At 39.2% G+C, this 19,363-nt stretch overlaps 1 protein-coding gene across 3 annotated transcripts in view; it reads left to right on the top strand.

Annotated features, from left to right (window-relative positions):
• The first annotated feature begins 2,354 nt into the window (after window positions 1–2,354).
• The window catches only part of LOC145456915 (calcium-transporting ATPase type 2C member 1-like), a 31,517-nt gene continuing 14,508 nt past the window's right edge, over window positions 2,355–19,363 (top strand). Inside the window, exons 1-5 of one of the 3 annotated variants that reach the window (XM_080335059.1) lie at window positions 2,355–2,697; window positions 12,655–12,726; window positions 17,252–17,335; window positions 18,801–18,935; window positions 19,153–19,340. In XM_080335059.1, the coding sequence (XP_080191185.1) occupies window positions 2,566–2,697; window positions 12,655–12,726; window positions 17,252–17,335; window positions 18,801–18,935; window positions 19,153–19,340 (611 nt within the window). In that variant the 5' untranslated portion in view covers window positions 2,355–2,565. Of the gene's footprint in view, window positions 2,698–10,731; window positions 10,942–12,654; window positions 12,727–14,343; window positions 17,079–17,251; window positions 17,336–18,800; window positions 18,936–19,152; window positions 19,341–19,363 lie in introns of those variants that run through there. The other 2 variants (XM_080335060.1, XM_080335061.1) reach the window with 2 other exon arrangements.

Here is a 19,363-nt window from a genome sequence, read left to right as displayed (position 1 = left end):
AATTGTACCACTCAATCTTCATTTCCGGCTGGAACTGACTGTCCTAACGACGCAGTTTGGCTTGAAAAAACCGTTTTTGGCTTAGAAACAGGCAACTTTTTACATGAAAAAAAACAATATTTCAACGAAATCTGGCCCTATGAAGAATTCCAGTGGTTACAATATGTATTATGGTAGAAATAATTAAAAGATGTTGTAGTACAACGAGAGATACTTCCCTACATTCTTGGGTAGAAAGTGCATGTCCTTACTAAGAAGCTTGCCAAAGACGTTTAACAGCAGCAGTTGTTGGCTGACAACACTCAAGTTGTGCGTACACTGCTGGTGACTCACAGTGTTGCTTTATTCTGACAATGTTGTCTACATCACAATTTTTCATCGTGCGCTTCTTAATGTAAGCATGATGCAATGTCCAAGAAGTCTTTCTTCAGTTAGGATATTGCGGTACGTTGACCATAACACCATGTCTACCTATTTGTTTTATTTGACCGTTTACGATTCACAATGAGCAGACAATTAGACGTTTACAACGCTAGGCCTATAAAATAGGCTACAAGCTGTAAAATATCAAATGATAAGTACACCGACAGTGCAAAATCGACGATACAAACGAAATGCAGACGTCGAAAAAATTTTGACAAATTTTGACCTAACGCTACAATTTTGACATGTCAAAACACGGCCTAATAATTATACATTAATGATTTCCGTAGAAATTCCACCCCCTATTTAAGTGAGGGTCTCGAGACGATTTCATTGGGTCTGTGACAGCTTTTCGACCAAATTGCTACTAAGCACGGAAAAGTCAGGCCGCTGGTGAAAATAAATCAAAAATCGTCAGATTATATTTTCATCTGAACAAGACACACACAGATAGGAGCATGCCGAACGACCAGTTGCAGTTTCTCAAACTGGCATCCACCTTGGCCTAGTGCTCGTCTGCTCGATGTCACAGTTCCTTTCGGTGTTAGTCTCTATTCCGCGGCTCTTTCTTGCTCATTCCATTGTTTCACAGCTCTTTCCATTCTTTGGACTTTGGAGCAGATAATTTAATATTTGAGGGCTTCCAATTTTCTCTCTTGATGTCTCTAATCCATTCGTTCTTTAGAGCATCATTGCTTCCAAGGGAAACTGAACACATACCATAGTAATAATCAGGTGTTCTTAAGCATTCCTTCAGCTGCAAACTAATGCATAATACAATCGTCTGTTCATGTATCTGTAAATATAAAATTTTTCAAAGTGTCAAGCTGGCTTCAAGCAAAGTGTTAGATGAAAAATTTTCTCCCTTATAAATGCTAAAATTTCACAGATAAAAAGTAAGTGGATATCGCCGCTTACACTGCATTTCCTCATCCTCGCTATAACTCCTCACAAACTCGATACTGCCTTCAAACGTTTTGTACAGCCATAGGCTCATAACTTATAAGCACAGCACACCTGACCGACTGATCCCCCCCCCCCCCACCATCGACATTATCTTGGAATCACCTGTACATGGATGTGAAAATGCATATGGATAAAAAATTTAAAAGGATCACCCAGTGATCAGTGATATTAGTTCAGAGTTGTGAATCTTACTTCTATAGCTAACTGCTGTTCTGCCATCTGAGTTATCTCCTGTTTCTATCGTACTTCTTATTCTATTCCCAGAATTCCCGATGTTATAATCTGTAAGTTATAGTAATAAATGGTTTAGTATAAACGCAATATCAAAAGATGGACGGCTGATAACTAACAGTACCTGATTATTAGTCCGTTTTATGAAGGTACAATGCGTAAACCCATAAGCGCCCAGGTAAAATTTCCGACGACTAGGTAGCCAAGGAGACAAAATGGCTACGCTTCAATTGTCTCCGCTGGAGACAACATTGGGAATACGAGATGCGCACCGCTTGGTTTTTACAGTTAAATTCCGGACATGTCCGGGAAATTCCGGACGTACGTCAACCCTGCGCTGGTCGATAATAATAATCGTCAGACGCAATGCGATGTAATGAACTGATAGGAGGATGCCGAAACGACCGGTTGTGGTCTCTTGATCATGCTTTCACCTCGGCCTAGTGCCTGATGTCACTCTTTTCGACGAGAATTCCGTGTTTCGATACGTATAACAAACAAATAACATTGTTTCAGGCTATGGCCAGAATAGTCCACCCGTAAAACCACGCTAAACCCGCAAACAACTAACTATACAGCCCCAAACCATCGTAGCACTAAATTAGTGCTATGCACTATGCCACAAATCGCGAATCCGGGCTCCATTACAATCTGGTGATATATATCCGGATTGGGATCTTTGTAAGTTCGAACGCTCTGCTTTGTTTTGCGTTGCTGAAACTTGATATTTTCAATAGTTTACTAGCAAATTGAGTCCCTGTTTCTTTGACCGCATTCAATTGATGTAGTTGGCAGATGCAAGTTCAACTTTCTCCCGTTTTTGTAATTCGAACGTGATGGGTGAATGAGTGGCCTGAATTTATTCTGCTTGGTTTGTAGATGATCTACTATAGCTCATGGTGAAAACTTATTTTCTTCTCCGAAGCTAATGGCGCTTACTGCACGATGAAGTCGCCCAGAAGACATCAGCCTAAAAGCTCATTTTTCATGACAAGTCGCGATATCTATGAGATTGAAAGAGAGTTTTGTACAATACAGCCGGAAAGCCTGATATCGAAGCTGTGGGAAAAAGTGAAGGTATGGCAAAATTAACCACATTTTAAGCAGTATTAACTCGTGAATTGTCAAGGTTCAGGCTCAGGACATTAGACAAACGTTCCTCTGGCTCTGATAAATCACCCTCAAATGGAACATGATTGCAGTATTGATGTATTATGGTACTGACCGCCGGACAATCTCGGTGTAATTGTAAACAATGTGCTATTTTCACCACAGACGGCAACTGCTCTGTATTTAGGCTATAGCCTATAACGGGTCACCAACTCTAAACTGGTCACGGGCCACTTTTCAAATTTCGTAGAGGCAGCAGGCTGCATCAATTTAATATCGACATAAAATACCAGTATGAAATTGGTGTAGGGTGCACGCTGCACACCAAAGATTCGGCACTTCTTCGATGGCAGTCAAAGATCGAAAAGTATTCACCATGATCACCAATGAATGTTTTCCATGGACACAAACAAAAATTTAAAAACGTCAAAATATATTGTTTTTGCGTTTGGAGAGGGTTAGGGTCAAAGTTGGGTTTAGGGTATCCCAAGATTAGGGTTGGTGTGTTAGGGTGGGGGAGGGAGATATTAGGGTAGGAGATGGGTTAGGGTCAAAGTTGTGGCTAGGGGGATATTAGGGTTGCGGGAGGGGGATATTAGGGTTAGGGGAATATTGGGGTTTGAGAAAAAGGGGGTGGAGGTGGGTTAGGTTCAAAGTTGGGTTGGATTATCCCCAACCGGGGTTTAACCCACCTCCAATCTCCCTTTCCCCCAACCCTAATATCCCCTCTCCCACAGCCCTAATATACCCCTTTCCCCAACCCTAATCTTGGGATACCCTACCCCAACTTTGACCCTAACGCACCTCTAACCCCCTTAACCCCAACCCTTATATCACCCTAACTCCCAACCCTAATACCCCGCCTCTCCCGACCTTAATCTTGGGATACTCTAACCCCAACTTTGATCCTAACCTACCTCCAATCCCCCAACCCTAATATCCCCCTTTCCCCTAACCCTAATACCTCCCACCTCAATCCTAATATCGGTCTCTCCAAAGGCACAAAAAAACAATTTATTTTGACGTTTATAAATTTTTGTTTATGTTCATGGAAAACATTTATTGGGGATCATGGTGAACACTTTTCAATCTCTGACTGCCATCGAAGAAGTGCCAAAGATTCTACTGACTACACACAGGTGTGACGCTCAGAACCGTCTTGGCACACCAAATATATCACGCTAAACGTACCGGGATTCCAACCCGAATAAGATAGGCTACACAGTTTACCAACTGGCCCTGTGCTTTATAACATGGGTGACAGGCATATAGTTACCACAAAACGAATAATATTTTACTGAAGAAATACAAATACCACAAAAGATATCATGATCATCACTTTCATTCTATTTTGAACTATGAACTGTGCACGATACCTGACAATGCCTTTCCGCGACTTAATATATATTGTGGTTAGCGAGACGCAGTACTTGCTGCTTGCTGGAGAACTATCTCCTCGTGAAGCTTGATCTTGTGAGGAAACCCCACATTGTTTTATAAGCGTCTCGGTCTTGGTAGTGTCTGGGCCATTGCCCATTCATATCAGCTAATTCTTGCTCCATGGAATGCTATTAACATCTCAGAAGCTGTATCGGCTAATGAGGAATAGTGATGTTGGACACAGGAGAATAGCTTATTTTGAACGACAACAATACTCTTAAACTTAAATCAATACCAGCATTTTAAAATGCTTCACTTAACGTAGGCTACTTCGGGTTCTTACCAAATCTCAAATCAGGTCGCGGCCTGCGAACCGCATGTTGGTGACCCCTGCTATATATATAATATAGCCGGAGCTGAGCAGTGTTGATATCAAACATACTCTACTATACTGCACTGTTTCGTGTGTAAATTCTCATCCTAATTTTTTAATATAGTAATTGCAGTCTGATATTTATTAGACACCATATTCTCTAAAAAATCTGAAGCAATTTTTGTGCGCCATGCCAAAAATTATTTGTGCAACCCTGCGTTATTCAGTCTGTGCGGGATGCAATGCAATTAATAGTATTTACTGCCTGAACAAGTTTACGGGATGCTCACTAAAAATGAAAAATTGAGTATTATCTTGATCAATAATTAAACGCAGAATTCCCAAACTGTGCTCTACCACAGATCCTCAGGTGTGCCGAGAATACTTTTGGAATGTTGGAAAACAACTATAAATAATTGAAATAAGCATTTAGACAAGAATCTATAACTTGAAGGGACTCTAACTGCTTCATGGGTTAAATAACCACAACAACATTAGAACTATAATGATCATGAGAGGGCACAAGTTTTTTGAGCAAAACCAAGGTCTTGAATAAAGTCGCTGATTTGTTTCACTGCTTAATGAATTATGATATGGTAATGCTGTATATCATCCCTGCACTAGGGTGCTGTACATCTCAGAAACAACAATCCTTCCGCATGAGTCATGGTCACATCGCTCTAGACTGCATTCGCTATTGCGCTAGGCCGCCAAGGGGCGATTTGGATTTTGAAAGGGCCGGAAACGCTCACGCTGGACTCAGCGTGGTGGTATGGGTGGCGCTGCAGAAAAAATGGTGTCGCTGTAGAGCAGTGGTCGGGGACCTATGGCTCTTTTGGGCATAAGATATGGCTCTTTGCGGAATTTTCATTTTTGTGCTTAATTTATCAATATTGCAGCAACTTGTTAATAAATCTCCAGCTCGGGCAGTATAATTATTCGTGTGGGAGTATGAAAATGTCTTTGAGAGGTTAATACAGTGACGTATTCAGGGTTCGGGGTTCGGGCCCCCTTTTCAAAATCCTCAAATTTTAGTTGCTGTCGCGCTGGCGACCAATATCACTCGCAAATTTGAGGTACCCGGTACGAAATCTTGAAATGCACGATGCATACATTGATCAAAGAAAGTAGAAGAAATGGCGATGCCTGTATGCCAATGCAGTTTTGAAATATACATTGCCTTTCTGATCTCCGGCGAGTAATAAACTGCCGCGGAAACGGCATTCACAATTACAAATTCAAATTACAAACAACGCCATAGCTATCCACTTTCTTGATTGATAACGTAACTTTGTAGTCGCTGTTACCTTGCCATTCAACACCAAAAAATGCATTAACTGTAAAACACGTCTTAAAAGTAGATTCATGCATTTATTGTCGTCTGCGTCTATTGGAAATCTAAATGTTATACGTCTTGAGCTTCGAAAAATATCATATGCCTCTCAGTGCAATACAATTAAAAATATATTACTTACCAAAAATCGATGTAGGTCAAGTTTTGCATACTCATTATTCAAATAAGGCAACCAGCAGGATAAGTACGATTTTTTACTGAGAAAATACGGTGTAAACGAATTTGCGCTACGATGACGTCACGATTTTTCAATTGTAACGTTGAGTGACATGTATGGCTCTTTGGGGGGTAAAATGGAAAATATACGGTCAATATGGCTCTTCGGACGAAAAAGGTTCCCGACAACTGCTGTAGTGGGTGCAGTAGGGACTTCTGAAAATATAGTTGAATAACAGTTCTATATATTCCTGTGTTCTCATTGCAAATTATCATTCGACAAAATCTGTCAAATCCAGAAATTTTTCGTCGACGATTTTCGCAACATTATTCCATGAATGCAGTGCACTGGTTTATTATAATCCATGTAAAATTAATTGCACATCAGGGTTGTAACCAAGTCACATGGTTCCGAGTCACGAGTCAATATTACTTTTGTGGTTTTGACTCAAGTCGAGTCATTTTCAATTCAACACCGAGTCGAGTCCCAGTCCAAGTCACCGTTTACCGGGTCAAGTCCGAGTCATAGTGTTATGACTCGAGTCCGAGTCCAAGTCACATTATTTAAGTCGTGTTCATCCAATGTTTTCAATCCTGCTTGGGTGATATCGAATTCCTAGCTTGCCTAACATGCTTATTTTGTCCCTACCAGAGTCTTGGCACATGTTTATTTAGGTAGATTACGGACAGTTCCTGGCTTCATTTACCGATGCTACAGATAGACGGGACAGGCCGCCAATATGATAACTTTATAAATCTTAGAACTTGGAAATCAAATATTTGTCTTGTCAGTCTGATACATCACAAATACAAGCATTCAGTTTTTATTACGACCACATCGACGACAGCTCACAAATAGCTGATTGAGAACCAACGAATTCAAGTCTACATACTATCTGATAGAGAACCTACGAATTCACGTCGACAAATAGGTGATAGAGGATCAACAGATGCATGTTTATGTAGGGGTATTTTCACCAGGCCAGCATGCTGTAAAAGCGTGCATGTAGCTATGTGCAGTGACAAAAACAGATACCTTTTGATATTACTAAAGGTTTTCCCAATTGCATTACAGACTACATCGCAGTTACAGCATTGGAGAAATAATTGGGGATGTTAAAAAACAGTTTTTCCAATTTTCCGGCTACTTAAAATTGTTAGATTGCCTAAAAAACTTAAATTTGGCTCAATTGCGACCGGTAGAAAGTAATGCTCTGGGAAAAAATTTTGGATTAATTACGAATAGAGATTTTCATATTTTACTGGCTACCTTATGATATTGTTAGATTGTGTACAAATATGATTCAGAGCAAATTTGGCTCAATTCCAACAAGAAGAAGCGAAGTTATAAGAGTAGGATATTTTGGATATGAAAAAATAGTCGGCTTACGACTAGTATGTAATTATATTATATGAAAGAATTTCTCACTAAAAATACTCCATTAATTTTCCAAAATTTTCTCTTATCATATCATTGATTCTACTTTTTAAAATCCAACCAAATTCATTGTTCTTTTAATGCAACATAACAGTTTTATCAAGTAGCCATCAAGTAAAATAAAAAAGAAGTTATTTTTGAACAGCCTTACTGTACAAATATCACACAACATTAGCCATTCATTATTACTCACGTGCACAATGCACATACGTAATAAAACGTAAAATGGGCGGAGGGTATTGTGTGTTTTCACAGACAGCAAATCAAATCATGATGAGTTACACTTCAAAAATACCAAAGTGGAGAGGAGATCCTCAGATATATTAAAGCGGCGTGGCCTTAGAATAAATCCACATTTACTGAATACACTTTCCACTGGTGCACTAGATGCAGGAATTGACAAGCATTTTTGAACCTCTCTGAAGAGCGTTGGATACTCATTCTTTCTAGTCGCCCAAAAATGCAAATAATCATCGCCTTCAAATCTACACATGAGCTTATCAGTCTCTTCCAAGTACTTGACCATCTGAGTCATCGCATTGGCTCTAATTGAACTTTGCTTCGATTTTTTGCTTGTATAATTGAAAAGTCTTGAGTACGGTACTTTGATTGCGGAGGATTTATTACCTCTTCATCATTGGATGATTTTGTAAAATGCATTGCTACTATGTACCATTGTCTGTTGTTTTTACGGCGGCCTGTCTGATATCAGACTAGTGCAACGAAAGCAGTGGTGACAAATAGCGATGTCGGCAGAATTCGTCAGATGCGTTGATCTAGCCGTTACGATTCGCAAATTTCTTCGTCTTCGAGTCATATAAAATAAACCAAATCAATGACTTGGGGCGAATCATGCGTGATGACTCGAGTACAAGTCGAGTCAATCCAAATATTGACTCGAGTCGAGTCGAGTCATTTTCCCATTTCAAGAAAATGACTCGAGTCAAGTCGAGTCACAAAAAAATCGTGACTCGAGTCTGTTGCACATACTTTTAGATCGCCAATTCCCCGTTAAAATACTTCCGTCTTGCTAGCTCGGGTTATTTTCCACAAAATGTTTCAAACTAGCAGCAGTCCATAGTGTGTCGAAATCGAAGACCCAAGTCGACTGCTAACCAAACCCAAACCTATCCCCTTGATCGAACCCATCCAAAATCCTAATCAAGCCCATACCCCTACTTAGCCTAACCCAACCACTGACAATATTGTAACATATTACCAACATATGTATGTCCACCTGAGAGCTATTATAAGATAATATACAGGCTAATTATCGCCAGTAAATCCCTGACAGCATCACGTCAGATTCATAAGTTGCTGTGTACAGTATATATTCTTTAGATACCATATGGCTTATAGAATTTCTGAACCATTTTGTCCCAGATTTGTTTTCATCAGAACTTGATTTTATTTTGGAATGCTTCTTTATTGTGAAATATAATATTACTAAATGAAAGTGAGACATAATTTTTAACTTCATTCATATTATTATTACATATCATGCTACTGCTATTGTTTTATGATCCCAAAGTGAATAGACTGCAGTTAGTGCCAAATCACTGCTCAATTCTACTATCTGTTGGGAGTTGAATAACTCATATCTAGCAATACCTGTCTTTCATGGCTCTATATTTGTTCTTCTACATCTGAGGGATGGAATGCAGCAACCTACTTTTTGAGGTCACATAAGATGTATTCTTTGGTGTCTTCTTCCCGTGAAGTTCTTCAAAATGCTGTAATTTCAAGTACAGACAGACAGCCCTGATTACATAATAGTGCACTAGCGCAGTAAGTGTAACCCCAGCGTGATATGAATTGACAGAGCACTGCTGAGTCTATTTGTTTTGCTTTGTTGTGCTGTACTTTACTCCAGTCCAGTTTCAAAGTCTAACATTATGCTTGGTAATAGTATTTGGACCTTCACCGGTCTTGCGTAATCAGTTTTTGACTGCGCTGTGCCTTGAGATCACTGTAGTTGAAGTAATGTGGATTATGTTAGGAGGCTTATTACATGCATACCTCTGTTGAGAGTAGGCTTACTGTAATAAGTAACTGATCAGCAGCTACATCAGGCATACAGTACAAGTTACGAGCTGGAGACATTGTAGGTGATTTTGCCATTTTAAGTGGAGGGCACTGGGATATTTTACCATAAGAAACAAGGCTGTAAATCTCATCAAGTTGTAAATTAGGTTCATCGGTAATTGAGTTGAGCTATAACCCTTGAGTTGAGCTATAACCCTATAACAGACCAGCCTAGGCGGGAGACTTTGAACAAGTCATCTGCTTTCTTGAAAAATGTCAGGTGTTCATTTAATGCAGGGGTGGGCAAACTTTTGAGCTCGCGGGCCGCATTCAACATCTGAATCCATTCGCGGGCCGCACTATATAAAATTAGGATTATTAACCAAAACGCAATATTGATATTTCATTATATAGTGAGGACATGGAGATAATATGTGCTTATTTAAAACAAGCCAAACATTGCTTTGATGATATCGTGTACGCGTCAGAAACATATAGGGGCGAGATTTCATAGGCTGGCGGATCTCAATAACCAATTTGTCAAAACTATAGAGATGAAAGTCGGTTGGCCCGATTCTTAGAACAGGATTGAAATACCCCAATTCTACGCATACAGACAACGAATATACCTAAGACACGCCCGAATCGTTTTTTCATAAGTACAACACTGCAAAAATTAAAAATGGAGTGGCCAATCTGAAATCCCAATCGTTATCAAAATTATGTCAATCTCGTTGCAGCTATCCTGCTGTGATATTACGTATTTACCTTAAATCAGTGGTTCTCAAAACTTTTTAAGACACGCCCCCCCATTATGATGGTGAAAGATTTAGCGCCCCCATATCGTCATATCACAAAACGCAACCAGGATGCTAGCAAAAGTAACGGGTAGTTGGCTGGAATGGAAGGTTACGACTGTGGATGAGAGATTTTTAAATATGTAATTCAGACTAAAGACAGATCAATAACTGTGAATTGGATGTAAATCGCGCGGAGCCCGAAAACTTTGTCAGTTGAGCACAGCTTCGCACCCCCTTCAGATGCTTTCATGCCCACCAGTTTGAGAATCGCGCCTTGTCTTAGAATTATCATGGTGAAATATACTAAGAAAAATTTAATCAAGTCCCTGCATTATTTCGATTTTTAGTACGCATCTTATCAATATTTTCAAAAAGTTGCTTTAGACTCTCGCGGGCCGCACAAAACGGTGTTGCGGGCCGTAGTTTGCCAACCCCTGATTAAATATGTATTATGTAACCAGGACATTTGGTGGTTAATGCTAATATAATAATATTGCTATATATCTTGTCTTTCTATTTTGTAGTAGTAAGAAGTTGTAGCTGTTTTTCTATTTTAAATTATACACTCGTCGAAATTATGAATGGTTCCATGGGTTTTTACGGCGATTCCAGTAGAAAAAGAAGAAAATTGCCTGATATACAGGAGGAAATTATCACAATATATCCTGATCATGACGGTTCGAATGTAAGGTTTGCTATTTAGGAATTTAGGCTAAGCCTCACAGTAGCTAACTTTTGTCAATTCATTTAATGGAGTGACTAGGTTAGATAAACTGATACTATGTCTGTCTAACAAAAATTGATGAAATAGTAATTCCCTTCGCTGGATAGGCCATTGTGTATAAATATGTCCTACATATCATAGTTAAATTGCTCAATTTATCACACAGCCTGCTATAGATCGGTTTTGTTGGCCAGTGCTGATTGGAGTGATTGGCTCATTGTTTTGTGCAAATGATCTGACCCTAATTCAAATCTTAATGGTGGAGCGGCATCTCATTTGAAAGGAAATGGGGTTCATTTAAGTGAAATATACTTCGGCCTCAGTTGAGTTCAGGTTCACTGGCGTGACAGCTGATCTGGGTGATAAATGTTGATATTGTCATTCGAGTTTCAAATAATTAAGGCTCTGAAGCTGAGTTCAAGTTCATTTGAGTGATAGCTCGTATGATTACTTACGAATACATCTGGGGTTGGATTAGATAAGGCTGAAGTTGGGTTAAGTTAGGTTAGATTTGGGGTAAGATCAGGGTGCTTTGTTTGCGATAGGGTTAGGTGAGGGGTTAGATTTACGTTATGGTAGAAGGTCAGGTGTTAGGTTGATTTGGGTTAAGGTTAGGTTAAGTTAGGAATCTGATCGGATTAGGGATAGGTCAGGAGCTACGGTACTGGTTCAGTTGGGTTAGGTGAGTGGTTGGCCTCGTTGAAATGGGACTTGTCAATTATCAACATGACACTCGGTGTAACCTTGCTTATGTCACTCTAATGACCCATTATTATCTCACTGAAATATGCAGTCACTGTACAGTGTCTAATTATATCACCACTTCACACAATTCATTTATCTATTACAGGGCGGATATTTGACTTGTTCAAACTCCTAAATGTCCTCCTATTGTTTCCGTCACACATAACTCTGAAGATCCCTAACTTCAAATGTATTTTTAGTGTGTCTTATTATCTATCAGGTATCCATTCATCTTGGGCACTAGGGTATCGTTGGTATCTGGTCCGGTAGCATATCTGTAGAAGCATCGTTTTAGTACCTCACTGGATAATGGGAGGGTCAGAGTGACCTTGATCTTTCTCCTTGACCTACCATCTGTGGAACGACCAACTGCTGTTCGCTCAACAGTTCTTTCCTGTCTAGCCAATTGCAAAGCATGCAATGGTGAAGGCAATGGGACAGTGAATGTAGCACAAAAATTTTCACACATTTGGAAATTTCTGTAAAAAGTACTATCCAAATCCCAAAGACGATGTTGAAATGGTAACTGTAGACTCCAGAGTGCATAGTAAATTGCAAGTCAGCGCTTTTGATTCTCCGGTGTGCTTTCCAGTTATTTAAGTCATGCTTTTTCCAAATTCGATCATACTTAACTCACCAGGATAAGTCATTCACTTCCAGTTATAGGTACTCATATTCAATTTATTATAGTTTCGGATTGTTACCACCATCTTGTGTGACACATTCATGTTGCATGAATTAGTTCCACATCCTGCTGGGTTTTCTACACTAGATCCTTACTCCTCCCCCAAGCTCATCATAGTTTGAGATGGGTTTTTTCCTTGTCTGGCTTAGTAATTTAGACAGTTCCATGCTGTGCATAGTGCTAGTGCATAGTTCATAAGTTCAATTTCTATATTTATCGATCTAGTCCATTTCCTTCCATTTCAGGGTTTTGCTGGTCGTGTCTCTGGGTCGTTTGGAGTTGGCAGCAATAAAAAAAGCAACAGTCACACTGGGAAGGTATGTTTATTGATGTACTTTCTCTATTACTACTAATAATAAGTCCACTCATTCTTTATAAGAATGTTAACAAAATGCAGCATAATCCGTACATTTTTGCCTTATCGCTTCCTTATCAAACTCATCTCTTTATCACCCAAGAAGGACTAACGAGAGGTCATCCGCATTCAGCAACCTCATCCTAAGTTTCCGTAGTATTCAAGTATGTTGTATCCACTTGCTCCAGTAGCCCACTTTGGAAACCACTGATGTAAATGATCAATTTCTAATGATTGCCCCATTAAATCCAAACGTACCGTACTGAAATTACATGTCACGATTTTATAAGCCTGTATCAACTTGCTACTTCGGTCTATTTACATATTGATTAATTGATCTCCTAATGCGGGTATTTCGAGGTTAATTCCCATGCAATATTGGAATTACTGTTGTTGATGATAAAAATTTGTTCTTTAAGAACAGTCATTTGGTAGAGTTTTAGGGAGGTAAACTTAGTGGTCAATCTCGTCATAAGGTGATGTAACACAAAAATGTTTGATGGATGTTTGTTTTCAAGTCAATGTGTAAAGAGTGTTCTGAAGCTGGCAATATTATATATGCCGATCTTTACGCTATCTTGCTCCATCCAGCTGCTACTTGTGTGCTGCGTAGGTAGTTTGCCGAATACTTGACAGTGTTGTGCTTTGTTTAAAAACACCGGATCATTACAAATAGTTTGATTTGTGCTTCCTGAATTTTGAGATCTTAATGTTGTTAAATATGCCTTCCTATTCGGATCCGTAGAAAGTCTACGACTTTGCAATTGGGTTGCCTGTCTATTGTCATCCTTAGTGTTTGCAGGAGTTCGATCAAAAGCTGGTACTGTAGTTGATGTATCATGAAGACTGCAAAATGTAGTGTGGAATTGTAGTATAAAGGCACATGTAAACATTTCGGGTTGATCGAGTCATTATGTGACTGTCGACTGATAATAAATTTGCCGTTAAACTAGGCATGCTAATTTTTATTGTCTAATTGAGGAAACAGGAATCCGACTGACGCATACCTCCTCTGGTATCCGAATCAATGTAATTATGGACTCTTTCCGTGTTGATTCATATCAAAAATGTTTCTATCTTTGGTGAGCAGAAAGACTACACCAGGAATGACTCCTGTCTAGAAGAAATATATTTCAAATTTACGAATATTGCTACAATATATTCTTTCCAAATCTGAACAAGACATAAGTTGAACCCGGCAGCTCTCAGCTGATAACAACACATTATTTGTCTTATCTGATGTGATGGAATTATCGGCTAAGAATAAACATTTTGTGGTATGTGCACACAACCTCTCTGCAGTGCCTACTTCCTGAAGTCGGGAACATTTTCGCCCGCTGCTGCGTATACGGTAGCTTGTTGTAGCATAAGAAAGCGTCTGTCAGGAAGAGAGCATGTTGCCGAACATGAGGTGACTTGGTTGATGATGCTGCGGGGTTTTGTAGTGTCTTGCTGCTTGTGTGTTCACGTGTCCAGAAATTGAACGCTACCGGCATGCAGCATTTAGTCAGATGGTGTTTTCTTCTGGATCAAGGCAGGAGATATTGCAAGTGCACTAAGAGGTTTGAAATAGAACTATCGGCAATAGTTATATCAATGTAAAACTTTGATTGCTAGAAGTTGAGAACATGTTCCGCTGTCTTTGGATATGTGAAGTGAGATTAGTTACAAGCGGTCAACATAGAGTGTGTAGGTGTAGCCTACTATGCATTCAGATCCAGGTCTGTACGGATATTATTGTGATTCACCAGGAGCTTATGATAAGGAAGTATCAACAATTGTTTCTGTGATAAAACACCAAGGTCTACAATTCCTGGATCACCAGCTCACCACGTCTTTGCACTATTTGATCGGTCTATATCAAAATGTCGCAATTTGTATTTTCGTGAAGGCACAAACAAATATCACACTAATCTTCTGAGGTGCGGACGTTAGTTTCACATTAACACTTTCCTGAGCCGGTGTATTTAGTTTTTACCAGCACCAATTCTGATTTCCTACAATGAACTACTGTATCACTAAATCGGCATCACCTCATCAAGTAAAGATTATGTAAAAGCTAATCCAAAGACTACTTTACCCTATGGCGTGTTAAATAGGATCCGAAAGCTAGTATGTGGATTACAACTCATTAACGTGAAATGTATGTATTTAACTCCCTTGACGCCTCGATCTATTTGTATATTAGGTGATACTATGCATGGAATTTTGAGGAATTACTGGAGTTGAATTTTATAGGCTCATCACATAGCAGATTCAGCCTTGAAATTCGTAGAATGATTCACAATTAAGGAAGTAAAAGTCTTTAATATATTGTTCAACGAGGAGATGCGACACTTGAGTGCTGTATTCTTATCACTTGCACAAGGTCTATTCAACGCAGTTGCTCTATTGTGGTGCTGCTGTGTAGTTTCTTGAGAGTGCACGGTAATGGTACTCTTGTGGTGTTTAATGTGGGCATCCGGATATGATGCATAGACTTGAGAGGGCAGACTATTGTCAAGTTGTATCTGTACTAGCCTAAAAGGTTTGCTTTGTGATATCAGATTCCTTACAACTACATGTTGGATTGTGATCCTGCTCTGAGAAAAAGATCCATAATTTGTCAACTCCTTAATATTACTGAAACAGATTACCGTAGGCCTACCTCATTTCTTTTCTCAGCTTGAGCTCACTGAACTTGTGATACTTTTATCTGTGGTTTCTGTGGGATACCTTTATGAGAAGATGGTGACTAATTTGGTGACCATTTGGGCAATGCGTTTGTTCGTCTATAAGTGCAACAATGAACGGTTAAAAATATATGATTCATCATTAGAGAATTGATGCATTGTCACATGTTACAGTTTATATTCAGCTTTTGCTGAGGTAAATTACGCCTGATTAGCTTTGTGTGCTGCAATCTAGTATCTGTAGACAATTCATACAGACGTGTTTATGCTGTCATGGATACTGATGGGGGTGTATTTGTTCTTGAATGTCTTAGTTTTAATATTACTGTGCTAATAAGCTGCCTCGAGGTTGCCGGCTAACGTATTTGACTACTTGTCAGTGATAGAGGTCTCCAATTCTTATGTGTACAATCAGGGCGTCTTTGGTAGCACGGTCCACAAATCGGGATTAGATATTACGAAGCATGCTCATTTGGTGTCTTCAGTTTCAGTCGAAAGGCTGGTACTTCGCTCTGACTGTAATATTTTATTGCATTTTCAGGGGTTCGGTAACTAATTGAGGCTGTTTATCTTACTGTGTTGTAATTTGTCCTATTGCGAGTTGGATTGGTTCCCTATAATGCTAATATAGCTGGAGTTTATCAGTTATACAGGGATATTTTACAGAGCATTGATATTTCTGCAAGCTTGGTGTGAGCAATTCTTGATATAAAGGATTACGGTTGCATAATATTGAATATCTGCTTCAACTTTAGTAAGATTCACAGAAAATATAAAATCAATCTTATGCTAGGTTTGTTTGATAGTCTTGATCTGATGAATACAATGTCTTGGTGTGACTGGATATTATTGCATGATACATAATATATGAAATACTATGGTTTAAGTTTAAATTTTAGGTGAACATGTCGCTGTTAGAACTCTTGAACTGTTAGCATTTCAATTTCAGATTGTCTTCGGGTCCGTGCCTGTGACGACTAAATGGCAACAGTGCTCTAATTCAGTTCAAATTCCTGTAATACTATGCTGCAACGTTGACAATCTAATAGGGTTATCATATTGCTGATGGATTGTCATTCTGTAGAGATGGCAATTATTTGATACGGAAAGCCTTTTCAGGATTTTTGCCAAATGTTAATGATGGAACGGTGCAGAATTTTAGTGAACCGATTCTATCGGGACTAAGGCACCATAAATGAAATTCCATCTCGACTTTTTTGTAATATGAATAGGCCGAACTGTAGGACTGCAGTAAGTTCTGCATTGGGGAAAGAGTTTGATACAAGCCCACTAGTTACAAGGGAATGAAAATGATGGTAAACGCGTATTTAAAACAGAAAATAACATTTTTGAGAGCGATATTGCTCTACATTGCAGATATTAGGAGCGTGTCAGTCTTACAGTGGTGAGAGCAACTAGAAAAGACCAATACTGATAAGATCAAACAATACATTCTGGATTTTAATTCTAATCTTTAATGAAGATATCCACGTTAAAGGTCCAGGACCATTAAGTAGATAATATCTTATATCCAGTATTAGGCCTACCTCCAGCTTAGTGAATCGCAATCTGTTAATACACCACCTCCATAATGGCTATGTTTTTGAACTCTCTCGAAACAATGAACGACCCTGAACGCCAGGTAAGATGAAGCCGAGTATTTCATGGTTGGTTACAACATCTCGTGTCAACTATTTTAGCAATGCTATTGGCCGATAAAAGGTGAGTGGGGTGATGATTAATTTCTAATATATCTGCAAGGAGACATCTGGTTACTGTCTTGCAGGGCATTTTAAAGTTTTGTTTTTGTTTCAGCCGCTCCTTGATAACACGGAACAGGTGGATGACAAGATGTGGATGCTGCGATCAACGTCGGCTGCTATGATGACAGTAGAGGAGGTTAGTTTTGTCACGCTTCTTTGATTATGTCTGTGTATGTAGGCCAAATGAGCTGAATGCAATACTTGCTCTTATGGAAAGTATTGTATTTGGAATGTTGTTACTTGACTTCATTAGGGTTAGGGTGCGTGTGTATGGGGGTTGGGGTAAGGAGAGATGTAATGATGTCACGACAGACGTTACCTTGATTCAGGGAAAAACTGTTGCGCTGGGAATTGGAATGTAATCGTTGATCAGTTCGAACAATGATAGACATGGTGTTTCAACAGGGTACAATTTTGGTACCCTAATTTCTATGATATTATTCACGTTCATGATATAGATATCATACCTTGCTTCATCTTGAATCACAGAAAAACTGTTACGGTTTGGAATCGGGGTATAATCATTGATAAGTTCGAACAATGATAGACATGGTGGTTCATCAGGGTGGAATCTTTGTAACCTCTTTTTAAAGATTGGTATTTACGTTTCATGAGATGCAAATGGAGCCATGATAATGCGAATCGACTCTGGATGACTATCTATTCAAGGCATGTAAACAATCATTAATGCAGCTGCAACTCGTGTAAATTCAAATTTGCCAATCCTAATAATGTAGTAATGACTTCGTCCTATCCATACTTCTTCTTGGTTCACATAGCTAATAGGCCTACACTCGGACGGCTCGGTATTATCATACTTGTTGCAGTGATTATGCATTAATTTGAACTATTTCCAGTGTCAGCCCGTTCAATATTCTCATATTTCGAACTCTGTAATTAACCTACAAACCACTTTAAAGTATAGTCTTATGCAATCATATCATTATGTCGTGCCTGATAATCTCAAGTTCCACTCCATTTAGGAAGATTGTCTAAAAATAGAAATAATTGTTGGCGTCGTTGCTGTTCCACTTGTAATGGCTATGAGAAGCGGCATGGGAGATTTCAATGTAAAATTCAGAAATACGTGACCCGGATCACTCTAAATGTCATTAAGAATGAATACTCAGCTCTGCACGGGAGTTGAAAGATCAGACTTACTGATGCTAAGATTGTATTGTCACATTGTCGTATGAGAATTTGAGTAGCCTGTATTTGTGTGGATTAGCATAGGGTATGTGGGGATAGATCCTGAATCTTTCAAATTCCAGTTGTGGACGTGATCATATGGCATCGGAATGAAATAATTTCTACTGAACATATGAATAGCCTGTGAGCCTGATGATATTAGCTTTTCTATTGAGGGCTTGGGCCGCCGTATCACTTTTGTGACTTGAAGACTTGTTTCAATGCGTATTTTGCGAAGCTCCATATGACGATTGACGAACACCGTGTCTGTTGTCGTGAAAGTGAAATTGACAAACAAACTTTTCTGGCACAGAAGCCACTTGTTATATATTGATATTGGATTCTATTATTTGATTAATTATCTACGCTTGCGAATATGCACGTTCTGATAACTGGTAGTAATGTCTTTGCAGGTCGTCAAACACTTGAGGGTCGACTCAAAATGGGGACTCAACGAACACCAGGTCATAGAGAGAAGGAAAATGCATGGCTGGAATGAATTTGATATCAAAGAAGACGAACCACTGTGGAAAAAATATCTAGGACAAGTACTGATCACTTTGTCATATTCATTTTGCTTTGTGTCTTGCTTTGAATGCTTTTAGCCTCACTTTAAAGGTGTAGTGAGATCCTTAACTCAAATTTCTGAAACGTAAGCCGGCAACCTTATGGGCCTTTATGGTGTGACTCGAGGCAAGACACAAAGCATCAAGATACTGTTGTACAATGTACAAAGCTCAAATTAAATCTCAAATTCATTTTCAGTTCAAAGATCCAATGATCCTTTTGCTGCTCGCGTCGGCCGTGATAAGCGTGATTATGAAGCAGTACGACGACGCGATAAGTATCACGGTCGCGATAATTATCGTTGTGACGGTCGCTTTTATTCAAGAGTTCCGATCGGAGAAGTCTTTAGAAGAATTAAACAAATTAGTGCCGCCTACTTGTTTTTGGTGAGTGCCGCGATACTTCTACG

The sequence above is a fragment of the Botryllus schlosseri genome, chromosome 15, assembly GCF_051294905.1.
Source record: "Botryllus schlosseri isolate E-star chromosome 15, Bs_hap1, whole genome shotgun sequence".
NCBI lineage: Eukaryota > Metazoa > Chordata > Ascidiacea > Stolidobranchia > Styelidae > Botryllus > Botryllus schlosseri.
Note: the sequence above shows the minus strand (reverse complement) of the source record. Positions and strands in the feature narration are given on the sequence as shown.